The sequence below is a fragment of the Gloeophyllum trabeum genome, assembly GCF_000344685.1.
Source record: "Gloeophyllum trabeum ATCC 11539 unplaced genomic scaffold GLOTRscaffold_00001, whole genome shotgun sequence".
Lineage (NCBI taxonomy): Eukaryota > Fungi > Basidiomycota > Agaricomycetes > Gloeophyllales > Gloeophyllaceae > Gloeophyllum > Gloeophyllum trabeum.
The window spans coordinates 261,735-283,880 of record NW_006920410.1 but is presented as its reverse complement, the minus strand read 5'-3'; the positions used below and the strand labels follow the sequence as shown (position 1 = coordinate 283,880).

At 53.6% G+C, this 22,146-nt stretch overlaps 9 protein-coding genes across 9 annotated transcripts; 4 read left to right on the top strand and 5 right to left on the bottom strand.

The window, feature by feature from the left end:
* Nucleotides 1–1,315: 1,315 nt before the first annotated feature.
* GLOTRDRAFT_67311 (uncharacterized protein) lies at nucleotides 1,316–2,501 on the top strand. Its single transcript, XM_007862328.1, has 5 exons — nucleotides 1,316–1,508; nucleotides 1,564–1,753; nucleotides 1,804–2,003; nucleotides 2,054–2,116; nucleotides 2,172–2,501. The coding sequence occupies exons 1-5, from the start codon at nucleotides 1,377–1,379 to the stop codon at nucleotides 2,343–2,345; spliced, it is 759 nt and encodes a 252-aa protein (XP_007860519.1). The 5' UTR covers nucleotides 1,316–1,376; the 3' UTR covers nucleotides 2,346–2,501.
* Nucleotides 2,502–3,280: 779 nt separating this feature from the next.
* On the top strand, nucleotides 3,281–3,757 carry GLOTRDRAFT_123778 (uncharacterized protein; the record flags this gene model as incomplete). The annotated part of the gene is made up of 1 exon (XM_007862327.1): nucleotides 3,281–3,757. One exon carries the CDS (start codon nucleotides 3,281–3,283, stop codon nucleotides 3,755–3,757), a length of 477 nt encoding a protein of 158 aa, XP_007860518.1.
* Nucleotides 3,758–4,435: 678 nt separating this feature from the next.
* GLOTRDRAFT_134786 (uncharacterized protein) lies at nucleotides 4,436–5,758 on the bottom strand (the record flags this gene model as incomplete). The annotated part of the gene is made up of 3 exons (XM_007862326.1): nucleotides 4,436–4,618; nucleotides 4,671–5,499; nucleotides 5,559–5,758. The coding sequence occupies 2 exons, from the start codon at nucleotides 5,756–5,758 to the stop codon at nucleotides 4,671–4,673; spliced, it is 1,029 nt and encodes a 342-aa protein (XP_007860517.1). The 3' UTR covers nucleotides 4,436–4,618.
* A 2,071-nt stretch (nucleotides 5,759–7,829) lies between these two features.
* On the bottom strand, nucleotides 7,830–8,899 carry GLOTRDRAFT_89653 (uncharacterized protein; the record flags this gene model as incomplete). Its single annotated transcript, XM_007862325.1, has 2 exons — nucleotides 7,830–8,634; nucleotides 8,697–8,899. 2 exons carry the CDS (start codon nucleotides 8,897–8,899, stop codon nucleotides 7,830–7,832), a joined length of 1,008 nt encoding a protein of 335 aa, XP_007860516.1.
* Nucleotides 8,900–10,184: 1,285 nt separating this feature from the next.
* GLOTRDRAFT_123775 (uncharacterized protein) lies at nucleotides 10,185–10,670 on the bottom strand (the record flags this gene model as incomplete). Its single annotated transcript, XM_007862324.1, has 1 exon — nucleotides 10,185–10,670. One exon carries the CDS (start codon nucleotides 10,668–10,670, stop codon nucleotides 10,185–10,187), a length of 486 nt encoding a protein of 161 aa, XP_007860515.1.
* Nucleotides 10,671–12,199: 1,529 nt separating this feature from the next.
* GLOTRDRAFT_123774 (uncharacterized protein) lies at nucleotides 12,200–12,679 on the top strand (the record flags this gene model as incomplete). The annotated part of the gene is made up of 1 exon (XM_007862323.1): nucleotides 12,200–12,679. One exon carries the CDS (start codon nucleotides 12,200–12,202, stop codon nucleotides 12,677–12,679), a length of 480 nt encoding a protein of 159 aa, XP_007860514.1.
* Nucleotides 12,680–13,587: 908 nt separating this feature from the next.
* Nucleotides 13,588–16,306, top strand: GLOTRDRAFT_112812 (NGP1NT-domain-containing protein; the record flags this gene model as incomplete). The annotated part of the gene is made up of 6 exons (XM_007862322.1): nucleotides 13,588–13,665; nucleotides 13,876–14,050; nucleotides 14,108–14,256; nucleotides 14,318–14,728; nucleotides 14,791–15,903; nucleotides 15,968–16,306. The coding sequence occupies 6 exons, from the start codon at nucleotides 13,588–13,590 to the stop codon at nucleotides 16,076–16,078; spliced, it is 2,037 nt and encodes a 678-aa protein (XP_007860513.1). The 3' UTR covers nucleotides 16,079–16,306.
* Nucleotides 16,307–16,907: 601 nt separating this feature from the next.
* On the bottom strand, nucleotides 16,908–20,199 carry GLOTRDRAFT_101908 (uncharacterized protein; the record flags this gene model as incomplete). Its single annotated transcript, XM_007862321.1, has 5 exons — nucleotides 16,908–17,431; nucleotides 17,493–17,909; nucleotides 17,969–18,545; nucleotides 18,597–18,991; nucleotides 20,172–20,199. The coding sequence occupies 5 exons, from the start codon at nucleotides 20,197–20,199 to the stop codon at nucleotides 16,908–16,910; spliced, it is 1,941 nt and encodes a 646-aa protein (XP_007860512.1).
* Nucleotides 20,200–20,546: 347 nt separating this feature from the next.
* On the bottom strand, nucleotides 20,547–21,524 carry GLOTRDRAFT_97416 (uncharacterized protein; the record flags this gene model as incomplete). Its single annotated transcript, XM_007862320.1, has 4 exons — nucleotides 20,547–21,016; nucleotides 21,068–21,145; nucleotides 21,206–21,437; nucleotides 21,485–21,524. 4 exons carry the CDS (start codon nucleotides 21,522–21,524, stop codon nucleotides 20,854–20,856), a joined length of 513 nt encoding a protein of 170 aa, XP_007860511.1. The 3' UTR covers nucleotides 20,547–20,853.
* Nucleotides 21,525–22,146: the final 622 nt, after the last annotated feature.

Sequence of the window (22,146 nt, the reverse complement as noted above, 5' to 3'; positions counted from 1 at the left end):
CTCGGCTCGCAGGCGGCACCTGTGGTAGCAAAGTACAAGGGCCTGGAATCCAACCAAGAAGCACTTGATGCCTCCTTTGATGAAAGATTCAAGTTGGTCTCGTGCGCAGAGAGCGTTCGCCGCTGGGCTCTACTATGGTGTGCTCGTGTCGTATTCTGGCACTTGCCAGATAGCGAAACAGTGTCGGAAGTGGGTCACCGTCAGGCGTTTAAGGCGCAAGACCCACATCTTCGTATTACGAGGCCCATCTGAATCGAGGGTGTTACAGCATTGAAGAGAAATACACGAAGACCGGGCGGGGTGCCTATGTTGCTGGTATGACAAAGGCAGACCGCGAGCCATTCTTCAGCCACGAATCGGTCGATCAACCCAAAGGCCTTGACAGGTACATCCCATCACCGTAGCAATAGTGTCAACCGCGTTCAAAGAATTGAATATTCAAGGCGTACGTATGAGATATCTCAGCGCGTGAGTCACTTCTTTCGTCAAGATTGTCTGCCACAGCGGAGGTACTGTTCGAGTGGAAGATCTCGCAGCTTCCGATGGCACTGATAAAGATTGGGGCACCTGGGAATTCCCATGCATGAATTGGCGCGTTGCGGTAAGTGCGCTTCCACTGGTAGGTGATAGTTGTTCCCACCCAGGGCGCAGATCCATGAAACATGCCCTCGATACAGCGTCAGGGCAGATTTGCATACGCCTCCCGATCGGCGTCCAGGAGGTGATATGAAACATAGAGAGATGGCACCATGGGCAACCATCTGGTTGCGTCAACTACTGGTCATGTCTTCATTGTCGCTACCCATCAATTCCTCCCGCACCCATGCAGATGTATCAGGTGCTGTATCACCTGGGACGAGTGTACTAGATTCCCTTAATTTTTAGTGCGTCCTGCTGAATGGAAATTTACGCATGATGTATCTTATGCCTTGGAAAATTGTGACTACCATGTCGAGCTGGATGGGATGCCCTCGGGAATGTTCCCCTTTCCGACAAAGATCCCGTTCATAGAGAGTATGTCCATACTTCGACTGAAAGCCTCAATTTTTCATAATATCATATGGTACTGCTGCTGCGTTCTACCAGTCATCGATCCCCTGTGGCCGTCCCGTCCAACCAGGAATAACGGCTGAAGTCGCCATCCGCCACTGACTACCAAAAGTGGTAGGAAAAATACCATATATAGGTCAGGCTGTCGATCGTCGATCCTTGACGCGTCCTGACCTCATCCCATGTCACCCGTCTACCCTCCGCGCTCCCGCCAGCCGCCGCCATGCGTATAAAACCTGTCGCAGAGCTGGCATTATACCCCCATGACCTCACAGAACCAACAGCCTTCCGATACTCTATTGCCGACGACGACTAGCCCCTCGACGATGAGCCAGAAAGTCACGATGCAGGATGTGAACAGGGCGCGGTTGATGACCCTCGGGTCGTGGGCCATTAACTTCGCGGCACAGACTTACGGGATGTTGACGAAGCCGAACATGAAGGACATACACGATACCGTACGTGCCTGTTGTATCTTTTGGAGATGTTTGAATATTAATGCAGCAGAATTAGTACCATTATGCTTTCTCACCGAACCCGATGTTCATCGGAGTGTACTTCTCGATGCAGGTGGTGATCCAACTGACGTGGATCAGCAAGCTCTGGAGGCCGAGCGGCGGAAGGAAGGACGACGCAAGTGCGTATGGGGAGCCATCGCAGCTGAAATATGCGCCCATATATGCGCTCGGGAACCTCTGCATCGGTAAGAGTGTACCGTATTGTCCGGACGAGGGTTTTAACGCGTCCCTACAGCCGGATGGATGCTGTTCTGGAACAACGAGAATTTCGTCATGTCCCAGGCGCTGGTGACCGTCAACTCATTCGCCCAGTTCTACGCCGTCTTCGTGATGCTGCCACCTATGACGGCGGATAATGTCTGGACGCACCTTACCGCTCAGACGTTTGCCGGTATTGGCGTCCTTGATTTCGTGGACAACGGCGCTGTCGTTTTAGTAAGTCGCAAGTAGTTACACTAACCTCGTATCTGACGCGCGTCCTACAGCGATTAGCTGGACCACCGAGCACCGCTATCCAGGTTGTCACCGGACTTGTCTTCGGTCTTGGGGTAAATGATTGACTCACCGCCCGTTTGGTTGCCTGACTGACGCTTTAGTATCCAGGCTCTTTTGACTAACCCCATCTTTTCCGCGACGATGCTCTACAACCTCGTCGGCCTATACTTCGGCCAGTCCGGCGTCTGGGCTAAGAACCTAGCCTGGATGATTTTCGCCACGGGCATCGTGGTGTTCTTCAAGCTCTTGACGTTCAAGGTTCCCGGCCAGGTTCGCCTGTAAGGTTTCCTTCTTGCGGTCTGGTGAATCACGATTTCGTGTAGCCGGAGGACGAATATGTATCTGCCTGTTAGTTTCTGATGTCATTGAATGTGAATGTACCTGTAGTCATGATGTACGATTATTGTGAATGAATGCACAGCAGCTGGAAACGAGGAGCTTATACTTTACATCCGGGACCGTCACGCGTTCCGCTGGGGATACTCTAAGTCTGAAGCAACTTTGGCAAGACAAATAAACAAGCCAAATTCGCGGTATCTCTGACCAGGACAGGACCGTCTGTACATCCACGGTTGTTGTGCTATGTCTTCCGGTATTGCAAGCTCTGTATATTGCGTCCACATGGCCTGACATCCGACATAATCGTACCGGAACTGTCCTCAAGCCGGGCCGGACATACGTACCATGCCCATCATCATCGCCTCCATGGGCTGTTCGTGAGGTGCCCTATAGATTATACTACGGAGTTAATATCCCCACAACGAGTAATGGGAATGGGCATTCAACGGTGTAGGAGAAGCGACGAGAGCTAAAGGCTGGACGTCTGCTGGCGCTGCTGACCCTACGTGAAGTCACAGGGTGATGTCAAGTCGGAGGTATCACCGCTCGGAAACCTTGTATGTAGAGCGTTGTTTCCTTCAGGATGCAGGCCCGCCCGTACGGTCAACGAGAATGACATTGTAGCTTGGCATCCGCGGTGTCCGCGGATGTTGATGGTGCTCTGTTGACTTTGAAACAATAGTGCTCTTTCCTGGAATGTTATAAAAGGCCCTGTGTTTCTTTCAGCCTTTATCCAATCACATCTCCACCAGACGCATCAGCTCCTTCGCAAACCAGCTCTAGTATCAGAACTCACTTTCTGTTCATCACATAGGTGAGCTTCCACTTTCGGCTTGTAATGAAAGGGTCATGTCATTGACGAGTTTCTACAGCCAAATATGCTCAGCATTCAATCCACCATCCTCGCCATCTCCCTCGCCGCGCTCACACCGCTCGTCGCAGCTATCAGTCCCAGCGACGGCCGCGTCTTCTGCGACCAGGGCGACAAGGGTGTCCCGCGCGCCTTCGCCCAGGACATCATCAACAACATCAATACGTCCCAGCAGGACTTCGGCGTTCCCGGCCGCGACGCGGACTTTGGGTTCGGCAGCAGCTGCCTCAGCCACAGCCAGGGCGGCGGCTCGTCCTGCTGCCAGGTCGCGTTCCTCAACACGAACGGCAACGTCGGCACCGTCACTATGACCGCCAATACGAGGTCCACCGGCGTGGACGCCCTGGGTGGGCGGACGGATGGGGCGACGCTGAGGAGTATCGCAGAGGACATTTTGAATACTTGTTGGTCGGGCAATGGGGACCACTCTGGGCGCTGGGCCGGGGATGGGTTCCAGGTTGGGTTGAGCGGCGGCACTTGCTAAGCATTCGGGTTTTAGCGCCATCTAGGGTCCTACAACCGTCTGGGGCCGATAGAGTAGTCGGTGTCGCCTATTTCATTGTTGACAGACTTGCGATGTAGTAACCTGTCCAGACTGGATATAAGGAATTTGGTCCTTGGAGGAAGATTGAAGGTTGATAGCCAGCTGGAGGTTTGATTGCACCCACCGTATATACGGCATAAACCATTAGTTCATAGCGGGTCAGTGATTTTAAGAGGCTGTCAGTCCATTCAGCAGCGTTGGAGCGAAGACGGTTTACCCATCCAAATAGGCACGTAACTACCCTTTCTATCAGACTGTGCGCAGAGTCGTGATAGTTCTGCCTCACTCGTGCTAGCCTGAGAGAGGGTGGCCACCAGCCTACCATCCAAATTAAAGGACATGATGTGTTCCAAGCTTGAGGACGACGTGGAAGATAGACCCATAATTTCAATTTTCAAGCACTCCTTTGCGTACGAGAAACTTGGTAAATCTTCGCAAGTGGTATATAGAGACACAGCAGATTCACATCGCTGAGGTGGAGGTCGATTGGGACTCGAATCCGGAAGGTCACGCGTGACGGACGGACGCGATTCAACTCCCGATCACGACATTGAGGAAGATTCAGAACGTCCAGCGAGTACTTGAAAACTCAGCCGCATACTTGATACAAGAGGGTGTGCAACATGTAAAATACAATTAGTCTACGAATCCAGCCATATTCTCGCAACTATCATTTAATTCGGTCGAGGCGACGGAGGGAACAAAGATCCAGCAACAACAAAGTTTGAGAGAAAGAGTCCTTAAATGAAGCAACATCATACAATTTCCTTGTTACATGTAAGATTCCGAGGATATCCCTATCTGCAGCTCGCGTAAGCTCGTATCGCGAAAAGCTAATCCGAGACAAACAGACCTACTTGCAACCCCCCTTGCATCCAGCCTTGAGATGTCTCCTCCACGCGTCCTTCCTGCTAAAGTTCTTCCCGCACCCCCCGCGATACAGCTCGCCGTCGACATAGTGCAACTCGCCCGGGATGCCGCGGCGGTCGGCGACGTCCACCGGGTAGCCGCGACACTTCCACTTGCCCTCGTTCTCGTGCGGATAGTGGGTCGCAATGTGCCGTCGCATGTCCCCCGCTCGCGGCTTTCTCGGGCCCTTTGGGCGGATAGCGTGCTTGCAATGCTCGATTGGGCACCGCAGGGTGCCGTCTGCGTCGGGGAAGATCTCGGTCGGGCGCGGGCAGGAGGCTTCGTGGTTCCTGTTGTTGATTCTCTGAGAGGGGGTCGACTCGGGTGAGGGGGATGACAAAGAGGAGGCGGGGGAAGCGGAGGAGGTGTTGGAGGAGGAGGGGTAGGGCGCCGCGCGAGCCCTGGCCTTGGTGCGCTTCGTACGGGTTGCGCCGGGGCGCTTGGCAGACTGGGGTGGCGGGGACGGGCGATATTCGTCTTCGGTGCCGTTGCCCTCGCTCTCCGCGTCAGACTCGAGCTCCCGGTAGTTCACAGGGCCGCGGGTACGGGGGCGACGGCCGCCCTTGGTGGAAGAGACGGGCGTCGGAGTGGTGGAAAGGGACTCGGCCGCGAGCAGACTTGAGTTAGGAGATACCGGGGATGAGAGTTCCGAAGACGAAGGAGACGAGGTGTCGGAATATGAGAGAGACGGGGTGTCGATTCCGCCGTAGAGCAGACTGGGCGGGTACGCCTCTGTCATGGAGGGGAACAGAGACGACGAGTACAGGTAAGAGCTGATGGTTATCAAAGGCTCTGGTTAGAAATTAACGGCACAGAGCGATGGATAACTTACGGGTATGCGAGGGGTTCGAAGGGCCCGATTCCCGGCTGAGTGGCGTCTGCCTCGTGGTCGTCGATAGAGTTGTCGTAGAAAGAAACCAGTCTGGCTTCCGTCGCGCCCTGGAAAGCGCTGTACCCGTTACCGGGCGCGTCGGACTCTAAGGGGTTGTACATCTCTTGAAAGAAAGACAGCTCGCGAGAGACGGGGGCCATTGGACAAAGGAGTTCGTGCGAGGGCGGGGATATGTTATGGAGAGGGCGGGCAATATCGATAGGGATATGGGCGGAGTGGCCATGGCTTTATAGCTGGGGGAGGAAGTCCTCAAGGCCAAAGGGTACGATGCAAGTGATCCAAGCGTTCCGAGCCCCGGCTGCCATGTCTTACCGCTTTTGTCCAGGTTCGCCCGAAAAGGAAGGATGGCGGGAAAAGCGCCCCGTCGTATTATCACAATGTGATAATAGGACGGGGTACAACTCCCACATCGCCCTTCTGGGCGCGGTCGACGTTTGTTCGACGCGTTGTCATCGTTCGGCGAGGTGGCACGAGGCAAGAACAAAGGATAAAGACCATATGCTCCGTCCGGATATGGCGTAGGTAGGGCACTGGGTATTGCTCGCGGGGTCAAAGCGTCAGGATTATCGGCCAAAGCGTTAGGAATGTTGACGTATTGACCAAAGCGTTGGTCAAAGCGCACACCCAGTCCACCGCCTGTTCGATGGACCTAAAGCAGTCCCAGAGTAAACTAGTCGCCACCTTCACGATATGCCGAGAGAATAGATAGGACCACCAATATTTGAAGATCGCCACTCGCGATGCAACTGAAGGTTGCAAGTAAAGACAGAGCGGCAGTGGCTACACCACTGGCAAAGGAATGTTATTTGTAGCTGTTGTATTTGGTAGACCGGTGGACCATGGGGCACATCCGAAGGCTAAATATTTCCACGGTCTAACATCCAATGGCGACTCGTCATCCAAAATTTCATGATTCAACTCGTCCAGCCGTTTGCAGATCGATAGGCCATCATTTTAGAAAGTCGCGTACAGTCGGAGTGCGTCGGAGACGGTGCTGGGGACGTCGGACGAAGGCGCAGGCGTCCAGATGATCTGATTTTGGTACCTCGGGGACCTGAACTTACCTCTCCGACATGGTCCGACTGTAAATGATTTTCTGAAAAGGGGGCCCATCGATCTGCAAATGGCTGTCATCGACAGCTAATGATTATTAGATGCAGTGGAAACTCCGAAGGTGAGCCCATTAGTACGTATCCAACAGGAGCCAACAGGGTACGCTGCATTGTTTCGAATTTGCGTCGGTCTGAGGTAATTCCTTACTTGAGATTATAAGTAGAGCTTTTTTGTAGGCCATGAGGCCTGAGGGCTCGCCCCATATAAAAGTGCGGGAGACCCGCCGTTGAACCGAAGCCCTCGCTGATTCTTTCCTTACCGTTATAGCTAATAGAGGATATTGTATTGTACTGTCTTGCTACTATGCGGAATACTGTAGGTTCTGTGCACTGAAATCTGCATAGATCAGGAAGATATTTAGTGCACGGAAATAACTGCTAGCTGCCGAGTCTTGTGTGGAAGCCTCTGTCTCATACAAGGATTCGAAGCAGGCCGGCGCCTATGTCATAACGACCCAGATGGACTGTGGAGGTGAGAGCGGGAGCTTGATTGCTAGATCACGGTGCTCAAAACATCTGAAAGTGTCCTCTATCGCCGCCTTGAATGTGTCGCGCAAGACATTTTAGCGAAGAAGTGGCCGCGAACGTCCAGGTTCGAAGTTGGTGGCTGATGCGAAGGAACGCACTGACAGAGACTTGTCAACGGTGTCTCCTCCATGTCCAGTACTAGATCTAATAGGCGAGCAATCCTGTCTATAGGGAGCGGTGGTGCACTGACGCAATGATTTGGAATTGGAGTCACAGCGACGTTCACGGTCCTGAGACGAAGAACGTCTAACGGAGGATTTGGTAATGCATCTACATACTTGATACGAGAGGGGATACAACATACATAAGTGCAGAAGTACAGTATAGTCCAATAATACAAACATAATTTCATAACACCGCCGACTAGTTATTATTTAAACCTAGGACCAGGGCAGGAACGAAGACTCCGCAGTAAGAGAAAGTTGGGAAATTGGATCAAGATTATGAAGACATATTCCTGTCACGAGGAAAGATCGTGGTTGACATTACTGCATATCAGCCTTCCGGGCACTTCCTAGCGAAGGCTCGCGTGAGCTCGCATTGCGAAAGTCAAGGAGCAGCACGAACGTACCTAGTCGTGAACCTTGCGGCACACAGCTTTAAGGTGCCTCTTCAACGAATCTTTCCTGCTAAAGTGCTGGTTGCACCCGCCCCGAGAAAGCACGCCATCGACATAGTGTATCTCGCCCGGCACGCCGAGACGGTCCGCGACCTCCAGCGCGTAGCCGCGGCACACCCACTTGCCCTGCTTTAGAGCCGGGAAGTGGGTGCTGACGTGCCGGCGCATGTCCGCCAGCCGCGGCTTGCTGTGCGGGTCCTTCGGGCGCACGACGTGGGTGCAGCCGTCGACTGGGCACCGCAGAGTACCGTCTTCGTCGTGGAGGATGTCATCCGGAGGAGAACAGGTGGCGATGCAGTTCCTGGTATGGGACTCTTTGGCGGTAGACGATCCAGAGGAAGATGATGCCGAGGGGGAGGGTGATGAGGCTGCCGAGGTATGGGATGAGGAGGGATACGGCGCTGTGCGAGCCCTGGCCTTGGCGCGTCTCTGGCGGGCCGCCCTGCGGCGATTGACGGGCTGGGGTGGCGGCGACGGTCTGTACCCGTCTTCGGTACCATTCCCCTCGCTCTCTGATTCGGAATCGGACTCCCGATAGCTCGCGGGAGGGGAAGGGAGCTCCGGGGCAATCTGACTCAGACTGCAACATAACGGCAAAGAGTTGTCGCCAGAGGAGGAAGACGAAATGTCGGAATATGTGAGAGAGGAGCGGTCGGCAGATGGGAGAAACGAGTTGTTGGACCCATAGTTATGGCTGAGGAATGGAAGCGGTCCGTCGCTCATGAACGGAGCCTGGTACAGTCCTCTCAGAGATTGCCTGACAAATCAATCAAGTATTTGATTAGATACGATGACGGCGCATATGAACGATAGACTTACGGGACGTAGTTGTATACCGCTGTTTCAATAGGGCAAACCTCGGACTGCGGAGTGTCCGACTCTGCATCTGAAAGCCGATGGCCCAGAGCATTTTCGCCAAATAGTACGAGTCCAGTGCTTGTCTGGTGTCCGGGATCGCTGTAAGAGCAGTCGGGCGCGCCGAAGGGCAGACACATGACATTGGAGAAAGACATAGAAGCCATTGAACAAAGCTGGTTGTGCGATGGCGCGGGCGTGTTATGAAAGGGGCGGGCGATATTGATAGGGATATGGGCGGAGTGTCCATGGCTTTATAGGTGGGGGGAGGACGTCCTCAAGGCCAAAGGTACGATCCAAGCGTTCCAAGCACCATCTGCCATGTCTTACCGCTTTGGTCCAGATTCGCCTGAAAAGGAAGGAAGGTGGGAGTTGTACCCCGTCGTATTATCACAGTGTGATAATAGGGCGGGGTATAACTCCCACATCGCCCTTCTGGACGCGGTCGTCGTTCGTTCGACGTGTTGTCATCGTTCGGCGGGGTGGCACGAGGCTGGACAAAGGATAAAAACCATATGCTTCGCCCCGATATCGGGTAGGTAGGGCATTGGGCATTACTCGTGGGGTCAAAGCGTCAGGACTATCGGCCAAAGCGCTTGGAACATTGAAGTTTTGGCCAAAGCGTCAGTCAAAGCGCAGGCCCGATAACCAGCTCAACCAGGTGCTCATCATGCCTGCAGTAGTGCCAGAACCAATCGGTCGTCAACCTCCATGCAGGAGAGGCACAAGGTATAGATAGGACTGCAATACTTGAAGCTTGAGGGTTGCCGCTTGCAGTTCCGGATCCAAGTTGTGAAAGACAAGAGTACGTGTGGCCACTTCGGTAAGCAAACGTTTATTTGCAGCTGTTGTGACCGCCGGTGGATCATGATTGATCATGTCGACACCACGGTCTCTCCTCTCTCGTCAACTTATATTAGGTACTTAGCTTTCCACTGCCCGGTTCAAAAGGGACTCTGTTTGTTCTGCTCATTTATTCAAATCATGCCATCGGCAATCCGAAGGTGAGCACAATATGGTGGCTGAGAGATGCAAAGTCATTACATGGTGGGTGGTAGGGTCACCGTACGGTGTCGTTGCATTTAACTTTCTGTCCTATGGTAATGCCTTCTTGTGCCAGTGGGCCGTGGCAGCTCACAGGTGAGAAAACAAAGAATCTGCCATTGAATCTTTCAGAAATAAATTTCGTACACAACATGAGTGAGTTTGGAGGTTCGGTCATGACACTCACGCTTCTATCTCGACATGGATTTTGTACTGTACTGGTGCGTGTATTCATGCCTCCACCTCGCCACGCAACCACAGGTCTTTCGATGGACTGACATGGTTTCAGTAGATCCGTTCTGGGGGAATCAATCACCGCACGAGCTTCAAGTTGTAAACGGCAGTTTACGCTGTACAAACCAGACTATTCCCAGACGACTGCAGGCATTCGAGCAACGCTACTACCCTTTAGCAAGTGCCCCCACTCAACCCGACCTGGAACCCATCCCCCGCCCACCTCCCAGAATGGTCACCAGCGACAGTCCAGCAATTGTTCAGGACTTCCGTCGCGAGACGCTTCAGCGTAGCCCCGTCAGTTTTACCCCCAAGGGCGTCGAAGCCCGTCGATTTCTTGTTGGAGGTCATCGTTACCGTGCCCTGGTTTCCGTCGTCATTTACGAACGCTACCTGGCAGCAGGACTGACTGCCGGTGTGGCTGGTGCTCAGGCAGTTCGTGCCGAAGTTGAAGTCCTTGTCGTTCCCGGGCACACCGAAGTCGGTCTTGCTCGTGTCGATGTTGTTGACAATGTGCTGTGCGAAGGCTTTCGAAATGCCTCTATCGCCTTGGTCGCAGAAGACGAGGCCGTCACTCGGGTCGATTGAGGGGCCGGCTGCGATGAGCGGGGAGAGGGTGGCCAGGGAGATGGCGATGATGATTGTATGCACGCTGAGCATATTTGGCTGCAACGCTTGTCAGTGGCCTGTCTCTTCCGGTGTACACGGAAGATAGAAGCTCACAATATTGATGGGCAGCAATAAAGAAAGTATTTGAATACTGCGCCAACGCGTTTGCTGAGTTTATGCTGAAGGAAGCGTCAATGCTTTTATAGTGTCCCAGTTAGAGCCACAAGAGAGCCATACAACGTTCACTGATACTGACGGAGTTAAGCTGCAATGTCGGCCTTGTTTTCGGTGCGGCGGATATGCGTCCTGAAGGGGACGATGCTCTGTGCGGGGTCGTACCTGGTTTCCGAAGGAGGTGTTTCCTTTTGGGCTTCCACAAGACGGCGGAACCATCAATGGGGGAGTGGCTCCCATGTCATGTACATTCTGGGGATCCTCGTCATGTGGATATGAAGCAGTACTAGAGTCCCCTTACGTTTTTGGTATCGTCTGAGCTCCTTCAGTCATGCCCAATGAACTTGAGCTGCCGGACAGTTCTTAAGAAAAGATATAGGTATGACCAACAGGCAGGACAGACAGCTTCCCCTTTCACGGTGGAAGATGGGGCTCTGGGAGGGCAGGAGATGCGCGGATATGCTGTCTCCAGCGGCGATTTCATGGGTTTCATTCTCGCATACTTACCTACGCATCGCAGGTTAGGGTAGTTGGGGCCTCGGACTCCGAGGGGTCACGACATCTCACCTTGTTCCAAATCGGCTCATCCTGGATCCATTCATGAACGCCTCCGTCGCGTCGATCCCGTAGCAGTACTGCAGCCCCTTGGTGTGCCCGCTTGTCCCCGCGCTCACAAAATATGGATGGATGAAGTGGCCCGCTCTCACGTCGTAATGTGCCACTAGAGAATCTTGCGTCGGACAGCGTTACTAGGTAAGATGTATGGCTTCATCCGCTATCATCAGCCTAGTGTCTCAGCATGTTCGTACCCGAAGCCTATCGTGCACTCTTCCGTACACATGCCCGTTTTACCTGCCAGGTCTCGCGCCCGTTTCTGGGGGTGTCCCTAACAGGAGCTCGGAAGAAACAGAAACGTAATTTCGGAACTACTGGTCTGAACTTCACTTACCAATGAATAACAGCCGTGATTTCATAGCGTCCATGTGGGGGGAGCCACTCTCCGTAGACGATACCTCTCCTATCTTGTAGAATTGTCAGAGGATGCCCACGGAGATATTGCCCTTCGGAAACCAGGAACAACTTGAAGCACTGTGGGGCATTAGTCCCTTCAGGCATCAGGTCCGTTCGTGCCGGTACGCAAGGAAGGCGTCGTAATTAACACCTGGAGTATCAAGAAACGTTTCTGGAAGCGTATGTCGGCTCTGAATAACGGTGGCTCTTGGCCGGCACAGTATAAAGGACCCTGCGCTCCTCTACGGTACATCCGAACCAAATCGTCCTCACTAGACTCATCAGCGCCTTCAACGCAGAAAAGCCCCAGTGTTATAGCACTTCTTTCTGTTACTCCCATCAGGTACTGTGCTGAACCGAGGGAGACAGACCACTGACTCTGTACCACAGCAAATATGCTCGGCCTCCGTTCCACCATCCTTGCCGTGTCTCTGGCAACCCTAGTTCCGATTGTGGCAGCCGTTATCGACCCGAGTGACGGCAAAGTCTTCTGCGACCAGGGCGACAGGGGCATCCCGAAAGCCTTCGCGCAGGACATCATCAACAACATCGACACCAGCAAGTTCGACTTCGGCGTGCCCGGGAGTAACCTGCTGTTTACCTTCGGAACGGATTGCCTGAGCCGCAGCCAGACCGGCCAGCAGTTCTGCTGCCAGGTCGCGTTCGTGAACGCGAACGGCAACCAGGGCACGGTCACGATGACGGCCAATTCACGTTCTACTGGCGCTGACTCGCTTGGGGGTCAGACCGATGGGGCGACGCTGAAGAAACTCGCGATGAATATCCTGAACAATTGCTGGACTAGCGGTGGGGATCACTCTGGGAGGTGGGCGGGGGATGGGTTCCAGGTCGGGCTGAGCGGGGGCACTTGCTGAGGCGGTGGTAGCATGGCCTGAGTGCCTGCTATCGTCTGGGACCAGTGGACTAGTCATTAACGCTTAGCTTTTTATTGATTCACTTGGAAGGTGGTGACTTGCCCAAAGCGAATCTAATCGAGTTACACTGGTTGATCATCAACACGAAATGCAATCCTCCCTACAAAGTTGAGGACGCAGATTATGTAAGCGAGTCGCGCAGCGGCTCGCAAAGTGGACGCGGAGCCATTGCAGCGGATGCGCCCAGACGGTTGCCCGACTAACATATTACCTTATTTTTGAATATTGCCAGTGTGCCGCTAGTGCAGCGGTTAGTGTGATGCGTTATTTCAGATCCAATGATGTGAGCTCGAGGTTCAATCCCAGATGTGAACAATATTTTTCACTTGTGATGATTCTAGTTGTCTTCACTCCGTAACGCAACTTGGAAGTTTTCTTTTGTTCTCTGTCTCATCATGCAGTCATTGCAAGGCGCCGATATTGATGACATTGTGGGCACTTTGAGTCCGGACAAGGGCCAATCTATACACAGAGCCTTCACTTGGTATTATACTTTGGGGTTCAGTTTCAAAAAATTCAAACTACATGTGTACTGATATACAAAACCATTCAACTTCTCATGATCATGGGAGGTGGTGTTACCATTGTACGAATGAATTGCAGAGAGTACACAACCTCCTCACCGCCTTAGGATTTCCATTCCGAAGCGAGTCGCCCCGACTTCAGACGAAGTCCCTCGCGACGCTGCGGGGTTACCGCACAGTGACTCAACCTTCCATTTATAGCGACTCGCGTCCTTAACTTTGTAGGGAGGATTGCACTTTCTATCATCAACGCCTAAGGCTCAAAGACACTTGAGAAAGAGCTTGGAATATGAGTACTTGAGTGATCATGCAAGTGACATTTCTATGGGTGGATTTAGCGTAAAAAATTCTCCTATTCCACTATTGCTCCCGCCAACAGCAGTATTGAGCGAAGTGAGGAAGGTCGGTGTCTCTGAGAGTGTGGCATCGCAAGAGAAGAGTTCGGGAATTACCATATTGAGGCATTATTGATACCGTGGGAAAGATCTGTATTTTCTCCTGCATCTGTGCTCCTGCACCAATACTCCCCTACTACCTCTGCCCGCCATGGCGCCCACTAAAAAGACAGGCTCCTCCTCGAAAACGCGCTCGTCGTCCGACCCGTATGTCAAGAAAGTCAAGGGCGAGAACTTCTACCGCGACGCCAAGGCGGCGTCCCGGCTGAAGATGATGAACGGCGGCAAGCCCGTGCGGGACCGCAAGGGCAAGATCGTGCAGGCGGCGGAGTTCCAGAAGGGCGAGGACGAGACGAAGCCGGGGAGGGTGCAGCCTGACCGGCGGTGGTTCGGTGCGTTTTAGCGGAATCCTTGAGTCTAAGGGCCGAAGGGTTAAATGAGAAGTACAGGGAATACCAGGGTGATATCCCAGACTGCGCTGGACCATTTTCGGAGCAGCCTGGCGACGAAGAAGGATGACCCGTACTCGGTGCTGCTGAGGCGGAATAAACTGCCCATGGCGCTCCTGGACGATGCCTCAAACCCCAATCTGCGCAAGGTGAGCACCGGCGCGCCGGAATGCCATCCGTCATCGTCCCTTTACGCTACGTACTTTATAGCGGTCGCACATCGTCGAAACCGAGCCATTCGCAGAAACGTTCGGCCCCAAGGCGCAGCGCAAGAAGGCAAAGCTGGACGTCGGCACCTTCGAGGAGCTCGCGACGCTCGGCTCGACCGCCGCCCAGGAAGCCGAGGACCAGCGCCCCACAACGTCGAACGATCCCTCGCAAGAAGCCCGCACGCACGCAGATTACATCGAGCCGATCTACGCGAAGGGCACCTCGCGGCGCATCTATGGCGAGCTGTATAAGGTGATCGACTCGTCCGACGTGATCCTGCACGTGCTCGACGCGCGCGACCCTGTGGGCACGATGTGCGAGAGCGTGCTCGAGTATGTGCGGAAGGAGAAGGCGCACAAGCAGGTCGTGCTCGTCATTAACAAGTGCGATTTGGTGCCGAATTGGGTTACCGTGCGTCCCCCGCCCTCCCCTGCTCCCCACCATGCATGCTGACCCCCTCCCCCTCCTCACAGGCCCGCTACATTCAGCACTTGACCCCGCGCTACCCGACGATCGCGTTCCATGCCTCACCGACGCACGCATTCGGCAAGGGCGCGCTCATCCAGCTGCTGCGCCAATTCTCGCAGCTGCACTCCGACAAGAAACAGATCAGCGTCGGCTTCGTCGGCTACCCGAACGTCGGCAAGAGCAGCGTCATCAACACGCTCAAGAGCGGGAAGGTGTGCCGCGTCGCGCCGATCCCGGGCGAGACGAAGGTGTGGCAGTACATCACGCTGACGCGCAAGATATACCTGATCGACTGCCCGGGAATCGTGCCCGCGAGCGCGCGCGACTCGCACACGAGCACGGTGCTCAAGGGCGTCGTGCGCGTCGAAGCCCTCCCCACGCCGTCGGAACACATCCCCGCGCTCCTCGAGCGCGTCAAGCCTATCTATCTATCTCGGACGTACGGCGTGCCCATGCCGGGGAAGATCGATACGAGCCGGTATGAAGTTGAGCATGGCGTGCCTATGCCCACGGAGGAGGGGGAAGGGAAGGAGGGGACGGGGAGGTATGAGGCGACGACGTTCCTGGACGCGCTGGCGAGGATGAAGGGCCGCCTGCTGAAGGGCGGGGAGCCGGACCTAGAGGGTGTGGCAAGGATCGTGCTCAGCGATTGGGTGCGCGGCCGGATTCCGTTCTTTGTGCCCCCTCCGGAGCGGCCGGAGGAGGTGAATCGAAGGGAGGAGAAGGAGAGGGCAAGGAAGGAGAAGGGGAAGGAGAAGGTGAGGGAGGGGGGTGAGGAGGAGAAGGTGATCGGGGTGAAGCAGAAGTTGGGTGGGATTATACAGAAGAATGTGTTTGTGGAGGAAGATGTGAGGCGGCTAGATGAGGATGAACGTGAGGAAGAGGGGAGTGCTGAAGGAAGTGATGGGGGGAGCGATGAGGGGAGCGCGAGTGGGGATGAAGGAGAGGGCGAGGGGGATGAGGAGGAAGAGTTCAACGGCCTCTCGTGGACTGACGTGTTTCCCGAGGACCAGGACGGTGCCCAGCCGTCCGCACCACCCACAGAGGAGGCACCTGCCTCTGAATCAGACTCAGACGCAGAGACCACAGAAAAGGCCCCGCGGATGAAGACCAATAAGGTATGCTCTCATCTCCATCTGTATTACCAATTGCTCACTCACCCCATATCTGCACCTTACATAGAAAAAGGCCAAGAACTTCTACTCCGAGGCGAACGTAAAGAACAAGAATCGCAAGAAGACGGCGGTGATGCGCGGGCTGCCTGTCGGGAAGAAGGGTAAGGGACGGCGGTGACCCTGCGGTGTATGCTTGCACTGTGTTGTCTCGTCTGTGGATCTCTCGAGTGTGTATTAATGATGCATATATCGATGCTTAGGGGCAGTTCGGATTTGAATGTCGCGGACCTCATTCGGCGGTGCTACCGTCAGCCAGTACGCATATATATATCGACTGCTTTACGTAGTCAAACCGGTGCTCCCTCACCAAACGATATTCTATGAGTGAAACCTCCAGACTATAGATTACACGCAGTACAATAATACACGACCAAGAAGTACATTCAAAAGGCATAACCGCACTCGTCACGAAGTGGTGCACTCCGTTCGTGAGAGTCGTCAAGAAGGGAACCATTAAGTCATCAAGCCGCAGCCACGATACACGAGCCCATTGCAAGCAAACCACCTTACCCATCAGGCAGTGGAGAATTGGAAGAGGACGCAATCGTGATAGAGGAATGAGTGATGGAGATACAGTTACCTGTTGAGACGATAGTGAGACGGATGGATCATGGAGGTGAACAGGACGCAGAAGAAGACCCTGTCGAGACGGTTCGCCAAAAGCCGGGCTTTCGAAGTTCGTCAGCTTTGATACCGAGTGTATGACGAAAGACACCAGACGAACCCTTGATACCGTCCAACGGTCAAAGCACCTCATCTACCTCGAGAAGCGATCCAATGGATAAAAGCGATCACTAAACAGCAGAAAGAGTTCACAGGCCAATGATAATGAGCGTGGGGTGGGGGTCCAGAAAAGACCAACGGCCGAAGGCGTTGTCCAGCTCTTTGACTGGAGACCCGGTAGTTAAGGACACAACTAGGACATGAAGCGAGGAAAAGAAACCAATCTAGGCTACGTCGGCGAGAAAATCTTCGAGATTGTCGAAGTATAAATCGGCGCCGGGGAACTCTTCCTTGACAGAATCCCAAACGTACTTGAACGGAGTGGCAAATGTGATATGGGAGCCATCCGTTCCATTATTAGTACCCCCAGTAAGCAAAGCCACAAACTCGCCGCGGGCAGAGACGATCAGTGATCCGGAGTCGCCCCCTTTGGAGTAGGTCCCAGTGTCATTCTCGTGAGAAAGTATGGCCAGCTCGACCGAATCCATATTGCCAGTGGGGAAGTATTTGCGCACGAACGACGTAAACTGGGTGAGAATTCCGACGGTAGTGTTGGTAGTGAAACCTCGCTTGATGACGCGACGGATACGATCACCTTGGAGGTTCAAGGCGATGGGCTCGTTGACTTGATCGGCCGTGAGCATGCCTCTAAGGGCAAGGAGACCGTTGTCCTGGTACTTGAATTTGGATGGGACATCGACGCAATCGTACATCAACGCTTTGAGCTTTGCAGGGGGGAATTCCGGACCTGGAAGAAAGACACGCATCTCAGATGAGCAGCATTCAATAAAAATAGACTAGCAACACACCAAGGCTCAGAACATTGCCTATCATATGCTTGAACTTATCTTTGTAAAGCTCGATGACACAGAAGTCCCTGGTGTAGCGGTGAGGACCAACACCGACACCCATAGGGGAGCCCAGCGAACAAATCCGATGACTCGATGCTTGGGTTTGCTCCACCTTTTTTTGATCTTTATAAATTTTTTTTTTCAATGCGTCGATCTTGTTGCGCATTTTGGTGAGCTCGGCCTCATTCTCGTCCAGCTTGGTCTGTGATTCCTCGACGTCGATTCCATCCCGCACCAGGCCTTTGAACGTGTTGACATTCTTCTCAAGGACTTCAGCTGCGTCGACGTTGGCACCAATAAGGGCCTGGATAGATGCCAGATAGTTCGTGAACGCAGAGGGCCCCATCACGAGAACTTTCTGGGTGGGTCTAGAACCTGCGCGGGGTTAGCGTCAGAGAAGCTCTTGAATTTTCACGGCCGCAAGTATGGTGTACCATCACACCTATACACCTCGTTGTCCCGGTCAAGCAATAGCAGATTATGGCGGGCAGTGATGGCATAGAGCTTCTCGCCGATGCGGAAGTAGGGGCCGAGAGTGCCCTGCATAGCAGACGTACGACCAGCAATAGGAAGGCTAAGGGGAACAGAGACGTTGTCGATAACTTCTTTAAAAGGATGTTCGTCTTCGACGGGCCGGAAAAGGGCCGGTCCATGGCCGGTCAAATGCTTGTAAACCGACTCACGATAGGCGACGTCGACATTTTGCACCTGGAGGGAGTCGAGCAAGGCACGGATATCCTTGGCAGACTCACGAGCAACGGCAGCAGTAAGAGTCTCGGGCAAGACACCAACCCAGATGGTGGCATTGGTATAGTGACGTTGTCCATACTCGACGGGCTGGATGAGTGGAATATCGTCGTAAGTGAGACTGTCGTTGTCGTCGCCGTTGTCCTCGTCCTCGTCTTCGACTTCGACTTGAACCTCCTGGTCCGCCTCCTTGTTGATCCACGTAAAACGAACGAGATCGACAGATGAGACCTTGATGTTCCTCTTATCGAGTAAATCCACAACCTTGGTGTGAACGTTAGTCAAGAAACTGCAGCGAGAAGGCCGGTCTCGCACCTTGTCACGAACCACATCCCACAATCCATTCTGACCAAGTTGGTGAGTCTCTGGAACGGCCACGACTCTCATGAGGCGGGTGTACGCCTCAGGGCCGGAGGGTTCCTCAAACTTGTCGTCGGATGTCCTATAGATGAGCTTGGGCCCGCGTCCTTTCGGACCCACACCGGCATAGTAGAGGTTTGCCTCGAACTTTGACACCTCGCAGGGCCTGTATTTAACGGCAGTATTACTAGAGACGCTGTCGTCGCTCGACCATAAGCTACCTTCATCCGAGTCGCAGCTCTTGTCAGAAGACAAGACGGTGCGTGCATTTTCCAAGCACTGGCGGTCGAATTTGGGAGTCAAGACTAGTTCGTCGAGGTTTGGCTCAATAAGATCATCAACTACGCCCACTAAGTAAGAAATAGGAGTAAGTTGATTAGCAAGGTAAACCAAACGTGGAGAAAAAGACTCGCAGTCGTCGTTGTGAGGATCATTTTCGATTAGGGCAGACATAGCACATATAGAGCAGTTGTCGAGCGAGTAAAGATTTGCTGAGTGAGTTGAGATCTAGAGTAGTAAAGTGGTTTGGGGGGAGCGGCACCTGACCTTCCCGGCCCAAAAAACAAGGCTTATAAGATTAGACGGTCGAGCAGCGAGTCCACGCTATTAAGCCTCAAAAGCAATTGTCCCCAACTCCGGCTGAAGCACCGGGAACACCAGCAGCCCTATACAACTTGTAGGGCAGTAGAGTAATAGGACACTCCGGCGGTGGCGGCCTGCAGACGCGAGTGTGGCTGAGGATAGCCAAATAGAAACCTGCCTAAAGTGGACTGATGGCGCCTACCGACGCGATGACATCACAGTGCCGCCGTGCCCGATGCTGGTCGTCGTTGTTCCCGACGACGCTGGCGATAGGTAGCGTGCAGTGTCTCAAGTAAAATCGAAGAAAATACAGTGAATTGTAAATATAATCTATATAGCAGACAGTGTGCTTACTGCTAATACATAGAATGGATCCAATTCCCTTGATATATGTGCATGTTATAATTAAGGTTACACATCCTGGAAAGGCGAAATTTTCGATCTGAAGCTGATCCTAAGGGACATTAGAGCTTGTCTGTCAGTTTTATATACATATCTCGATTAGTTATGAGGATATAGAAGGGGAGGGCCTAAGGAGGGACCTGTGGCCATAGTGGAAACTCACTAGTGAAAGGGACCTCAATAGAAGGGCGGGAATGGCGCATAATGTCTCCATCAGCATAAAATACATTAGTAACGTAGTTGTAGGACGTACCTAGGCCCTGGGAATGTGTTTGTAGTGCCCAAGTCAGCAGTGAAAGAGAGGGCCCGGGAGAGGCCGCGTCCACATCATGCCTCACGAGGGTCCAGAGATAGCACTAGTACCGACGTTGACTAGACAACAATTCAACATGAGCCCGGAAGGTATAAGCTGCACGAGACTACTACAGCGATTCCATCGGTCCTAAAGGCAATTAGCATCTCGAGTGGTGACTATATACTCGCCGAAGAGCAATTGAACGGTACAATGATTCCATGATTGGATGGAAATGCGAGGGAGGGACGTACCTTTACTGTTTTGCGATTCACCTGACATACCCGGTCTTTAACTTAGGGAATATGGCTCATATATTCTATGAATCAGCCATTCTCGGAGCTCGCGGTGACCGGCGCGGGATACGAGTAGAAATACGTAACAGCGGGTTAACTTCAGCCACAGCATGCTATAACCGTCCGAATCTCGTCCTAATCCGCGTTTCGGACCGCATCCTATGGTGTGGCCAGCCTGAGGGCACTGGATATCGCTCATGAGGTCAAAGCCTCAGGATTATCGGCCAACGCGCGATGAACATTGACGTATTGGCCAAAGCGGCAGTCAAAGCATGGTCAAAGCACAGTCCCAATGAACCAGCTGCAGCCCAGCTACAGCAGCGTCAGAACGAATCGGTCATAAACTCTATGCTGGATAGGCCCAAGGCCTAGATTGTAATACTTGCAATCCCCAGTACGCGAAGTGAATGATGAGTGGAACCTCCGAATTATAGCGTACAATAATACATGACCAAGAAGTACATCCAAAAGGCATAACCGCACTCGTCACGAAGTGGTAAAAAATTACACTCCGTTCGTAAGAGTCGTCAAGAAAGAACCATTAAAGTCATCAAGCCGCCACAATACACGAGCCCATTACGAGCAGACCACGATCCACCAATCCCATGCTAGAAATCCAGACCCAGACGCAAACCTAAACCTAGGCGGTACTGACGAGCTGGCCGCGCAGGCCGTCGCCGGCGCGTGAGACAGAGATGCCACGCGCGAGCACGAAGATGAGGGCAAGGGTGAACATGATGAATTGGATCCAGGCGAAGCCTTCCTCGGCGTTGAGCTGGCCGCAATACGAAGTGGCGTCGAGGCTATACAATTATTAGCGAGGGAGACATAGGAGAGGGAAGGGGGAAACGTACTGGCAAGAGAGCCCCCCGCCCAAGGCTGCCGTGAGGGACGCGGCTCCCGCGAGCCAGAACACCCACGAAAGGAGCAAGCTGTGCATCACCGTCAGCCACCGAAGCAAAAGAAGCAAAGACACTCGAAGCAAGACTCACAAAATAAAGTGGCTCGCGATGCTGGTGAAGATGGATCCGGCGGACGAGGCGAGGAAGAGACCCATGTACGCGGGGGAGATGACGACGGTCCAGATGGAGGCGAAGAGGAGGAAGCGCGAGCGATCGCGCACCGCGCCCGAGGGGTAGTTGTGGTGCGCGTTGTAGCGGCTGGTGAGCCACGCGGAGAGCGCGAGCTCGACGATGCCGAAGAAGATGATTAGGCCGAAGAGGACTGTGTGGATGTTAGAAATGTCAGCGATGATGTACTGGAAGACTTACCGGGGTGCCCGCGGCGCACGTAGACGTCTGCACTAGACATTTTGCTCGACGTGTAGAGTGTGGGAGGTAGCGTGTAGAGGTCGTTGGATGGTGATGGAGAGGAGGAGAGAGGGGTGAAGAACGAGTCGGGCTGCAGGCGCGGGTTTTATACTCGAAAGGGTCGAGGAGGCTGACGGTGAGAGTTGACAAGGAGCGCGGGCTGACTTGGACCAGCCGCCGGGATGTTCAACTCGCGTGACGTCACTTTCCCTGCGATCGTAACACTGGGAGCGCGGTTTCGCACGCTCCCGACGCGTCCGTCAGCCACCGACTTCGCGTGCCCACTTCCCGCTCGACGTTCTCCGCGACAATGGTACGGCGGGTGAACGAGCGTATGCTTGGATGATCTAGCGAACTAGTGGTAATGTAAGGCGCGCTAGTTTCCAAGAAACTAGAGAGAACGGACTGTTTCCGCTCTCTTATTAAACGCATCCGTGGACGGTAAAGTAGCTAGCGGCAATGTTGCACCAATGAGTCGCGAAGCCCGACCTTGCCCTAAATGTTGGTGTCTCTGGTTAACCCTTGAGTCACGTTTTATTTATCATCTGACAGCGCGCGACATCACAGAGCCTCTGTACCTATGATAGAGACAGCTCATTGCTTATTTTAGGGTTTGGATCAGG

Bases quoted from the DNA above. Each gene is read 5' to 3' on its own strand.
- GLOTRDRAFT_67311 (XM_007862328.1), top strand. From the start codon at position 1,377: ATGAGCCAGAAAGTCACGATGCAGGATGTGAACAGGGCGCGGTTGATG. The intron at 1,509-1,563 runs GTACGTGCCTGT...CAGCAGAATTAG, and splicing joins TGAAGGACATACACGATACC to TACCATTATGCTTTCTCACC. The intron at 2,004-2,053 runs GTAAGTCGCAAG...CGCGTCCTACAG, and splicing joins ACAACGGCGCTGTCGTTTTA to CGATTAGCTGGACCACCGAG.